General features: G+C 48.3%; 1 protein-coding gene across 1 annotated transcript; it reads right to left on the bottom strand.

Annotated features, from left to right (window-relative positions):
• Positions 1–535: 535 nt before the first annotated feature.
• LOC119330014 (flavonoid 3'-monooxygenase CYP75B137-like) lies at positions 536–2,747 on the bottom strand. Its single transcript, XM_037603120.1, has 2 exons — positions 1,544–2,747; positions 536–1,429 (listed from the first exon to the last, which is right to left on the bottom strand). The coding sequence occupies exons 1-2, from the start codon at positions 2,708–2,710 to the stop codon at positions 782–784; spliced, it is 1,815 nt and encodes a 604-aa protein (XP_037459017.1). The 5' UTR covers positions 2,711–2,747; the 3' UTR covers positions 536–781.
• Positions 2,748–11,574: the final 8,827 nt, after the last annotated feature.

Raw genomic sequence — 11,574 nt, 5'->3', positions numbered from 1 at the left:
GCTCAACTTGTCACCGGACATGGACACGAACATGGAGGCGAAGTAGCACCAGCAAACTAGGTTTTAGTTGCATGTAGTTGTATGAATTTGAGGATTTGGTAATGAGATATTCGGTTGTGAAAGAGGACATTTAATTTAAGGTGTTAAGGCTAGTCATAGTGGGAGTAATTTAGCCAGTAACATAACACATCCCAAGACAAGTTTGCTTATGTTCCACCTAGTTAATGAGGAGAGAGGTGTTTGGAGTAACATATTATGTTACCATCACATAGCGCTTCCCAACAAATGTTGAGTCTATAAGATAATAAATGCAACCATATATGATACTACTTCTATGACACTTTACACTATAAAGGTAATAACATAGACTAGTGTCATATGCATGACACTAGTTTAAGTTACTCCCCACTATGACCAGTCTAATGGTCGATGTCGGCCGACGTTGGAGGAGTTGGAGTAACTGTACGCCGCTGTTGATGGTCTTTAAGGTCACTCACATGTCACATGCACATGAGGTAGAAGAAGAAAAAAGTGGTGACCACGTCCAAGTTCGGTACTATTACAAGATTTAGAACGATCGCCAAATATCAAAATCCACATGAATATTGTAGGTATATAGATATAATAGATACTGTCTGCACACTGCTGCTACAGAAGAAGCAGACAATTGCAACCGTAGAAAAACAAACTTCTGTTTGGACGAACAGCACGAGAGGGGAAATGTATTGCATGCTGAACTGACTCGAGCACGGAGTCGTGGTCATGGAGTAGGATCAGATATCTATGCGGAATAGAGCTCGGGTCTGGAAAGCCTCGGCGTCGGAACGGCGACCAGCGGCGTGGCCTTCTTCATGACGATGCCGAACTTCTCTGTCAGGTCCAGCGCCGCCCCCTCCGGCAGCTCCCAGTCGAAGGCCTGCAGCAGCATGGCCACAGAGTATGCCGTCATCCTCTCGGCCATGGCGATGCCCGCGCAGATCCTCCTCCCCGACCCGAACGGCACGTAGTCCAGCTCGCTGCCGGTGAAGTCCACCTTCCGCCCGCCGTCGCCGTCGCTCGCCTGAGAGGCGAACCTCTCCGGGATGAACTTCGCCGGATCCTTCCACGCAGCGGGGTCCCTCATGATCGCCCACGCGTTGACGAACACGCGGCTTCCCGCCGGGACGCGGTGGCCGCCGACGGTCGTGTCTTCGCTGGGGCAGTGCGGCACCATGAGCGGCAGCGCCGGGTGCAGCCGGAGCGTCTCCTTGACCACCAGTTGCAGATAGTGCAGCTGCGGGAGATCCGATTCCTCCACCACGCCATCGATCCCAACCACCGCGTCGAGTTCCTCCTGCACCTTCCGCAGTATCCGCCGGTTTTGTAGCATCTCCGCCATCGCCCATTCCACCGTGTTCGACGTCGTCTCTGTCCCCCCAACCACCATATCCTATCATCATCACAGGTAACATGGACGTAAAAAAATCAATTAAGCGTGAGACGCGAGAGTAGGTGTACGGAACTAGGGATTGCTAATGGAGCTAGCTAGTGACTGATTGGTTACCATGAGCAGGGCCTTGACGTTGGTCATGGTGAAGGCGGCCTTCCCGTCGCCACCTTCCTTCTCCATCTTGAGCATGTATTCGAGGAAGTCTTCCGCCGTGTCGGCGCCGGCCTGGTCGGCCTCGACCCTCTTCTCTATGATCCTGCCGAAGATCTCGTCGAACCGCTCCTTGAGCGCGTCCGACTTCTTCCGGATCCCCTGCAGGTCGAACGGCGCCAGCGCCGGGAAGAAGTCTGACACGTTGGGCGCGCCGAGCATCTCGGTGATCTCCGCGACAAGCTCCCGGAACTCCTTGCCCACCGCCGTCCGCTCGCTCTCGGTCCCTATGTTGCCTCCCCACAGCGTGCCGGTGATGACATTCATGGTGGTGAGGAACATCTGGGCGCCGACGTCAACCGGCTTGCCGGCGCTGGCCATGGAGTGCAGGTGCGCGAGCGTGGCCCTGAACTCGCGGCGGCGGAGGCCGTGCACATTCTGCAGGCCAGCAGGGCTGAGCATCTCGCGGACGCAGACGCGGCGGAGCAGACGCCAGGTGGGACCGACGGGGTTCCAGACGATGTTCTGGCCGCCGCCGTAGGAGATGGAGCGCGCGGCGTCCGGGATGTCCCGGTTGGAGAAGACGAGGTCGTTGTCGCGCAGCACCTCGCGGGCCAGCGCCGGGGAGGTGATGACAATACCCAGCTTGGAGCCGAGTCGGATGGAGAAGATGGGGCCGTACTTGTCGGCGAGGCCGGCGAAGTAGGTGTGCAGGTCCGGGTCGAGGGACAGTAAGCTGCCCAAGAGCGGCAGGCCCCTTGGGCCCGGCGGCAGGCCGCCTTCGCCCCTGCCGCGGCCACGCCGGAGGGTGGCGACGTAGAGGAAAGCAGCCGCGAGCAGCGCCCCGTAGAGCAGCGTCGTCGAGGTTGCCGCGTCCATGGCTGCGCACGCTGCGGTGGTGGTAGCTAGGGACTGAGACAAGGAGAAACAGACAGCGATGGTGCGTGGCGGATCCTGGCTGGATTTATGGGCAAGGCGGTGTTTTCCACTTGGCTTCCTCCAATAGGCGTTGGTTGATATGGCCGCGTGTGGACGGGAGCGGAAACGAACGGGGGCGTCGCGTTTGTCTCGTCCCGGCGGCGAGCTGCCGGCTCGTAGAAGGAAAATGCGAGGGACACTCGTCGTTGACATCCACGCAAATACTTATCGCAAACGTTACTGATTAATGGTTGTGCGGCTGATCCCGACTAATTTATGGGTGGGGGCAGTGCGGGGTTCCCATCCAGATTGTGGCATCTTCGGGTGTGGACTGGCGCAGCCAAGAACGGGATGCCTCGCTTGTCACCTTACGGCAGCGGCCGCCGCCCGCCTGCTGCCGGCCGAAAAAAATAACCGAGCGGGAAAAATTCACGGACCACTCCTACTTCTTTGACAAGTACGTAGCCCGAACTTGTCGCACCACCTGCATTCTTCACACTGTGCCGCGTCGACATTTAGATTTTGAAATTTATCCACACAAAAGAGTAAGAGTCGAGGCGGACTCCTCTCCGGCGGTCGAGGCGGGCTCGGCCCCCTCGCCTGCCTTGTGGGGCGCGTCCCTGGTCGGGGCGGTGGCGTGCTGGCCTCGGGTGGCTCCTGTTCGGCGCTGCGTTGGTGGGGTGCCAGATCGGCCGGATCTGGCTCGTCTGCGTCTTCTTGACCGACGGGGAGGTGAAGTGCTTGGTGGCTCTCTGGTGCTGCTGGCGCGGTGGCACTACCAGAGGTGGGTGGGTCAGCGAAGGTGCAGTGCGTGAGGGTGTTGGTGGTGTTGGGGATACTCCGGGCGAAAGCTTGGCTGGTCTTGCCGGCCGGCGGCGTCGGCGTCTGTGGACGTCGTTTAACCTCCTTGGAGGCGTCGTTGTGGAGTCCGGCATCCTCTTACACCCTCGGATCTTGCACTTCGGGTGAAAGCCTAAGGCCCGGTTGGGTCGGGCGACGGCGTCGACATCGTCGCTTTCCTCTTTGGGGCGTCGCCTTGAAGAGTTTCGGATCCCGGTTGCGTGCTTCATGGGCTGGACGCTCGCGGCATTGTGGTCGGCAGGTGCCCGTCTGGCAATGCAGATGTTGTGCGGCTTCCTGTTTGTGGCAACGATGGCGGCTTCGGGCGGAGTCAGGTTTGCTGATGGTTCTTGGTAGTCGGTCTCTTCCGGCGTGTTCGAGGAGTCGCCGCTCTGGCGCTGGCTCGGCGCAAGCCCAACGCTTTTCTCCTGCAATGCTTGTCGACAGAGTCGGAGCTGCCTGGTCGCCGGCACGTGTGATTGACTGTTTGGCATCGGCCGACGCTAGCCTCGACGCTTCCCCTCGGCGGCGTGTGTGCATACTTGTGTGGGTTGCCAGGTCACCCTGTGTGCCTTGTTTCGGCGGGCCACTTGTGACGGTTTTTGCCCGGTTTTCCGTTTATTAACCGGACAATTCTCTTCGAGCTTATTTAATGAATCGGGCCCTAAGAGACCGTGTTTCAACAAAAGTAAAAGAATGCAATCATGCCCAATATAAATAATATAACACACGGTCTTCTCATTTTCTACATGCTCATTGATGGTGGAGGAATTAAAGATGAGATAGATAGTGTCTTGCACCCTTCCAATGCATTTTCTACACCATTCCATAGACTATCTTAAAATTTCTATATGTCCATTTATTTGAGGATGGAGTGAGTATGCGCCTATGCTTGTTAGTGTCGATATTGGGCGAGAAACAATAGTTCATCCCCCGCATCCCTCTCGTTAAGGGCGCCACGGGAAATGTAAGAGACCTGCTACTTCCCCCCTCCCCCCTCCCTAACTAAAGTATGCGGATGCACCCGGGCGTGTCCGCGAACAATGACCGATCACGTGTCAAATGTTTGCTTCCACAACCGAGTACCTCATTAGCAAATCTTTAAATTCATACAATGACATGCAACGTAAAACCTAGTCTAAATCTTTGTCTGTGTTCGTGCTTCAAGTCCATGTTGTTCCTGTCTGTGTCCATGTCCGATGGCCGTGAGCGCGTGAACTAAGAGTCCGGTTGCCGGCCGAGGAAGAGTAGGACATGAGACACGGATGGGCCAGAATAGGAGATGAGGCGCCGCCATCTCCCGTGCCCTACTTTTCCTCATTGGAGCCCATGGCATCGACATCGCCGTTCGAAGTGAGGTCCACGATAGACGTGGACGGGCCGGGCTCACGGTTATGACGCCAGGGGAAATCAGTCACTCATTGTGGCTCCACCTTGTGATGTGCGACTCCGCCTCCGTAGCGTCAGCCTCGCGGTCTGTCGTGCCCTCTGCCTCGCACGGCGGGCACTCCTCGCATTCGCAGCGGACGAGCTGTAAGGCATGCCAGCGTTGTTGACCTCTGACTCGGAGCCCGACACCGCAGGGACGATGCACCAACAAAGGGGTTGTGGTGCCTAGTGATCACCGCGGCCAGCGACGCCACGGTCACAAGCCTCGAGCCACCAGCCCCGGCGGATCCAAGCGCCATTTGTGCAGACACAATGGATTCCCGTCAGATCGAGTCCGGCCGCGGTCGCGTGCACTCCTCTTGGGAGTGGCAGAGAGCCATGCGGACGACCATCTCCTCCTCGTCACCGCATGGGGCGAGGTCCCAGTCGATGGATTGGGAGATTTCGGAGTCGGATCCACTGCCCATCATGCCAGAGAAGGCCGGAGATCACCAGAACGGGGCTTGGATGGAGTGGAATGGCTAGGGTTTTGCCCGGGATGCGGATGGGGAGAATATATGTGCGGTCTAGGTGGGCCACTTGTTGGGAACGTAGCATGCAATTTCAAAAAAAATCCTACGATCACGCAAGATCTATCTAGGAGATGCATAGTAACGAGAAGGAGAGAGTGTGTCCACGTACCCTCATAGACCGAAAGCAGAAGCGTTTGATTAACGCGATTGATGTAGTCGAACGTCTTACCGAACGTACGGCACCTCCGTGTTCAACTCACGTTCAGCTCGATGATGTCCCTCGAACTCTTCATCCAGCAGACGATCGAGGGAGAGTTCCGCCAGCACGACGGCGTGGTGACGGTGATGGTGATGTGATCCATGCAGGGCTTCGCCTAAGCACTACGACGCTATGACGGAGGAGTAACTCTGGAGGGGGGCAATGCACACGGCTAAGAGAACAATCGATGTCCTTTGGGGTGCCCCCCGCCCCCGTATATAAAGGAGGGGAGGAGGAGGCCGGCGGCCAGGAGGGGCGTGCCATGGGGGGAGTCCTACTAGGACTCCACTCCTAGTAGGACCCCCCCCCTTTCCTTTCTTCCACCGGAGGGAAAATGAAGGAGAGGGAGAGGAAAGGGGGGCTGCGCCCCCTCCTCCTTGTCCTATTCGGACTCCCTAGGAGGGGGGCACGCGCCACCCCCCTCCCGCAGGCCTCCCCCTCTCTCCCTTTGGCCCATGTAGGCCCAACACTTCCTCGGGGGGTTCCCGTAACCCCTCGGTACTCCGGAAAAATACCCGAATCACTCGGAACCATTCCGATGTCCGAATACTACCTTCCAATATATGAATCTTTACCTCTCAACCATTTCGAGACTCCTCGTCATGTCCATGATCTCATATGGGACTCCGAACAAACTTCGATCACCAAAACACATAACTCATAATACAAATCGTCATCGAACGTTAAGCGTGCGGACCCTATGGGTTCGAGAACTATGTATACATGACCGAGACACATCTCCGGTCAATAACCAATAGCAGAACCTGGATGCTCATATTGGTTCCTACATATTCTATGAAGATCTTATCGGTCAAACTACAATAACAACATACGTTATTCCCTTTGTCATCGGTATGTTACTTGCCCGACATTCGATCGTCGGTATCATCATACCTAGTTCAATATCGTTACTGGCAAGTCTCTTTACTCGTTCAATAATACATCATCCCGTAACTAACTCATTAGTCACATTGCTTGCAAGGCTTATAGTGATGTGTATTACCGAGAAGGCCCAGAGATACCTCTCTGATACTCAGAGTAACAAATCCTAATCTTGATCTATGCCAACTCAACAAACACCTTCGGAGACACCTGCAAAGCATCTTTACATCACCCAGTTATGTTATGACGTTTGATAGCCCACAAGGTGTTTCTCCGGTATTCGGGTGTTGCATAATCTCATAGTCAGAGGAATATGTATAAGTCATGAAGAAAGCAATAGCAATAAAACTAAACGATCATTATGATAAGCTAACGGATGGGTCTTGTCCATCACATCATTCTCTAATGATGTGATCCCATTCATCAAATGACAACACATGTCTATGGTCAGGAAACTTAACCATGTTTCATTAACGAGCTAGTCAAGTAGAGGCATACTAGGGACACTATGTTTTGTCTATGTATTCACACATGTATCAAGTTTCCGGTTAATACAATTCTAACATGAATAATAAACATTTACCATGATATAAGGAAATATAAATAACAACTTTATTATTGCCTCTAGGGCATATTTCCTTCAGTCTCCCACTTGCACTAGAGTCAATAATCTAGATTACATAGTAATGATTCTAACACCCATGGAGTCTTGGTGCTGATCATGTTTTGTTCATGGAAGAGGCTTAGTCAACGGGTCTGCAACATTCAGATCCGTATGTATTTTGGAAATCTCTATGTCTCCCTCTTTGACTTGATCGTGGATGGAGTTGAACCATCTCTTGATGTGTTCGGTTCTCTTATGAAATTTGGATTCCTTTGCCAAGGCAATTGCTCCAGTATTGTCACAAAATATTTTCATTGGACCCGATGCACTAGGTATTACACCTAGATCGGATATGAACTCCTTCATCCAGACTTCTTCATTTGTTGCTTCCGTAGCAACTATGTACTCCACTTCACACGTAGATCCCGCCACGATGCTTTGCTTGGAACTGCACCAACTTATAGCTCCACTGTTCAATATAAATACATACCTGGTTTGTGACTTTGAGTCATCCGGATCAGTGTCAAAGCTTGCATCGACGTAACTGATACGTCTCCAACTATCTACTTTTCCAAACACTTTTGCCCTTGTTTTGGACTCTAACTTGTATGATTTGAATGGAACTAACCCGGGCTGACGCTGTTTTCAGCAGAATTACCATGGTGTTATTTATGTGCAGAAACAAACGTTCTCGGAATGACCTGAAACTTCACGGAGTAACTTTTCAGAAAATATGAAAAATACCTGCAAAAGATGAAGACCAGGGGGCCCACACCTGTCCACGAGTGTGGGGGGAGCGCCCCCCTACCTCGTGGGCCCCTTGTTGCCTCTCCGACTCCAACTCCAACTCCATATATTGTGTTTCAGGAAGAAAAAAATCAGAGAGAAGAAATCATCACGTTTTATGATACGGAGCCGCCGCCAAGCCCTAAAACCTCTCGGGAGGGCTGATCTGGAGTCCGTTCGAGGCTCCGGAGAGGGGAATCCATCGCCACCGTCATCATCAACCATCCTCCATCACCAATTTCATACCACCATGCGTGAGTAATTCCATCGTAGGCTTGCTGAACGGTGATGGGTTGGATGGGATCTATCATGTAATCGAGTTAGTTTTGTTAGGTTTTGATCCCTAGTGTCCACTATGTTCTGTGATTGATGTTGCTATGACTTTGCTATGCTTAATGCTTGTCACTAGGGCCCGAGTGCCATGATTTCAGATCTGAACCTATTATGTTTTCATCAATATATGAGTGTTCTTGATCCTATCTTGCAAGTCTATAGTCACCTATTATGTCTTATGATCCGTTAACCCCGAAGTGACTATAATCGGGATACTTACCGGTGATGACCGTAGTTTGAGGAGTTCATGTATTCACTATGTGTTAATGCTTTGTTCCGGTTCTCTATTAAAAGGAGGCATTAATATCCCTTAGTTTCCGTAAGGACCCCGCTGCCACAGGAGGGTAGGACAAAAGATGTTATGCAAGTTCTTTTCCATAAGCACGTATGACTATATTCGGAATACATGCCTACATTACATTGACGAACTGGAGCTAGTTCCGTGTCACTCTAGGTTATGACTGTTACATGATGAACCGCATCCGGCATAATTCTCCATCACCGATCCATTGCCTACGAGCTTTCCATATATTGTTCTCCGCTTATTTACTTTTCCATTGCTATTGCTATCATCACTACAAAATACCAAAAACATTGCTTTTACTATCGTTACCTTTTGTTACCGTTACCACTTCTATCATATTACTTTGCTACTAAATACTTTGCTGCAGATACTAAGTTTCCAGGTGTGGTTGAATTGACAACTCAGCTGCTAATACTTGAGAATATTCTTTGGCTCCCCTTGTGTCGAATCAATAAATTTGGATTGAATACTTTACCCTCGAAAACTGTTGCGATCCCCTATACTTGTGGGTTATCAAGACTATTTTTGGCGCCGTTGCCGGGGAGCATAGCGCTATTCTTTGAGTCACTTGGGATATATATATCTGCTTATCATTATGAAGAACTTGAGAGATCCAAAGACCAAGATCTATCCCTCAACTACGAGGGGAGGTAAGGAACTGCAATCTAGCTCTGCACTTAATTCACCATCTGTTTTGAGTAAGTTTGCGACACCTACACCTGCTTCTGCTATTCGTTCTGATATGTCGCATGTTATTGATGATGCCACTTATGCTATGCATGATACTTATGATGAAACTACCTCTATGCCTGATACTACTGTGCCACTTAGTGATTCTCTTGATGAACAACTTGCTAGGGCTAGAGAAATTGGAAATATTGAATCTGATGATACTGATGAAAGTGATGATGAAGAATCACTTGTTATTCCTAAGGGTTATGTTTTTGATCAAGAAGCTTCTTTAGCTATTTTAGCTTGCAAAAATAGAAATGAACTCAAAAGGTTATTAGCTAAATGGAGTAAGCAATCTTTGAATGCTAGAATGAAACCTGACCCTGCTTTTTCTACTTCACCTATCTTTGTTACTGATAAGGATTATGAATTCTCTATTGATCCTGATACAATTACTTTGGTTGAATCTGATCCTTTTCATGGTTATGAATCTGAAACTGTTGTGGCACATCTTACTAAATTGAATAATATAGCCACCCTGTTCACTAAAGATGAGAGAACTCGTTACTTTTATATCCTTAAAATATTTCCATTCTCATTAAATGGTGATGCTAAGATATGGTTTAATTCTCTTGATCCTGGCTGTGTGCATAGTCCCCAGGATATGATTTATTACTTCTCTACTAAATATTTCCCTGCTCATAAGAAACAAGCTGCTTTAAGGGATATATATATATAATTTTGTGCAACTTGAAGAAGAGAGTCTCCCACAAGCTTGGGGGAGGCTTCTCCAATTACTTAATGCTTTGCCTGATCATCCTCTTAAGAAAAATGAAATACTTGATATCTTTTATAATGGACTAACCGATGCCTCCAGAGATTACCTGGATAGTTGTGCTGGTTCTGTTTTCAGGGAAAGAACACTGGATGAAGCTGAAATTCTATTGAATAATATGTTGACAAATGAAAATAATTGGACACCTCCGGAGCCAATTCCTGAGCCTATTCCTAAACCAACTCTGAAGAAGAGGGGTATTCTATTTCTCAGTCCTGAAGATATGCAAGAGGCAAAGAAATCTATGAAAGAAAAAGGTATTAAAGCTAAAGATGTTAAGAATTTACCTCCTATTGAAGAAATACACAGTCTTAATTTACCGCCTATTGAAGAAACATATAATCTTAATCCATTACCTATTGAAGAAACTCATGGTCTTGATAACCCGTCACAGGTAGTAAAGGTAAATTCTCTCTATAGATATGATAAAGCTGAAATCCCATTTACTAAATTTGCTAGCCCATGCTTAGATGAGTTTGATAAATTTATGGCTAAGCAAGAAGACTTTAATTCTTATTTTGGTAGACAATTGAAATACAATTCAAATATGCTTGAACACTTGGGTGATTATATGGCTAATGTTAAAGGTGAACTTAAACTTATTAGTAAACATGCTTCTATGGTTACCACTCAAGTAGAACAAGTACTTAAAGCTCAAAATGACTTGCTCAATGAATTGAATAGCAAGAATAATGATAATGCTGTTAGAGTGGCTACTAGAACTGGTAAGATGACTCAAGAACCTTTGTATCATGAAGGCCACCGTAAGAGAATTGAGAAAGATTCTCAGAGAAATAATATAGATGTACCTATTTCTTCTAAAAAGAAGAAAAAGAAAAATGATAGGACTTTGCATGCTTCTAGTGAACCTATTACTGAAACACCTGAGAATCGAAATGATATTTCTATTTCTGATGCTGAAACTCAATCTGGTAATGAACCTGAAACTAGTGATAATGTTAATGATAATGTTCATAATGATGCTCAACCTAGTAATGATAATGACATAGAAATTGAACCTGCTGTTGATCTTGATAACCCACAATCAAAAAATTAACGTTATGATAAGAAAGATTTTGTTGCTAGGAAACATGGTAAAGAAAGAGAGCCTTGGGTTCAGAAACCCATGCCTTTTCCTCCCAAACCATCCAAGAAAAAGGATGATGAGGATTTTGAGCGCTTTGCTGAAATGATTAGACCTATCTTTTTGCGTATGCGATTAACTGATATGCTCAAAACCAATCCTTATGCTAAGTACATGAAAGATATTATCAAAAATAAAAGAAAGATACCAGAAGCTGAAATTTCCACCATGCTTGCTAATTATACTTTTAAGGATGGAATACCAAAGAAACTTGGAGATCCAGGAGTACCCACTATACCATGCTCTATTAAAAGAAACTATGTTAAAACTGCTTTATGTGATCTTGGAGCCGGTGTTAGTGTTATGCCTCTCTCTTTATATCGTAGACTTGATTTGAATAAGTTGACACCTACTGAAATATCTTTGCAAATGGCTGATAAATCAACTGCTATACCTGTCGCTATCTGTGAGGATGTGCCTGTTGTAGTTGCAAACGTTACTATTTTAACAGACTTTGTTATTCTTGATATTCCCAAGGACGATAGTATGTCTATTATTCTTGGAAGACCCTTTTTGA

The sequence above is a fragment of the Triticum dicoccoides genome, chromosome 7A (assembly GCF_002162155.2).
Source record: "Triticum dicoccoides isolate Atlit2015 ecotype Zavitan chromosome 7A, WEW_v2.0, whole genome shotgun sequence".
Lineage (NCBI taxonomy): Eukaryota > Viridiplantae > Streptophyta > Magnoliopsida > Poales > Poaceae > Triticum > Triticum dicoccoides.
The sequence above is the reverse complement of the archived record's forward strand: the minus strand, read 5'-3'. Positions and strand labels throughout refer to the sequence as shown.

What these genes read in the sequence shown, in the direction of transcription:
- LOC119330014 (XM_037603120.1), bottom strand. Translation starts at nt 2,710, where the DNA reads ATGTCAACGACGAGTGTCCCTCGCATTTTCCTTCTACGAGCCGGCAGC. An exon ending in ACGTCAAGGCCCTGCTCATG is followed by an intron (nt 1,430 to 1,543) that starts GTAACCAATCAG and finishes TGATGATGATAG; the next exon opens with GATATGGTGGTTGGGGGGAC.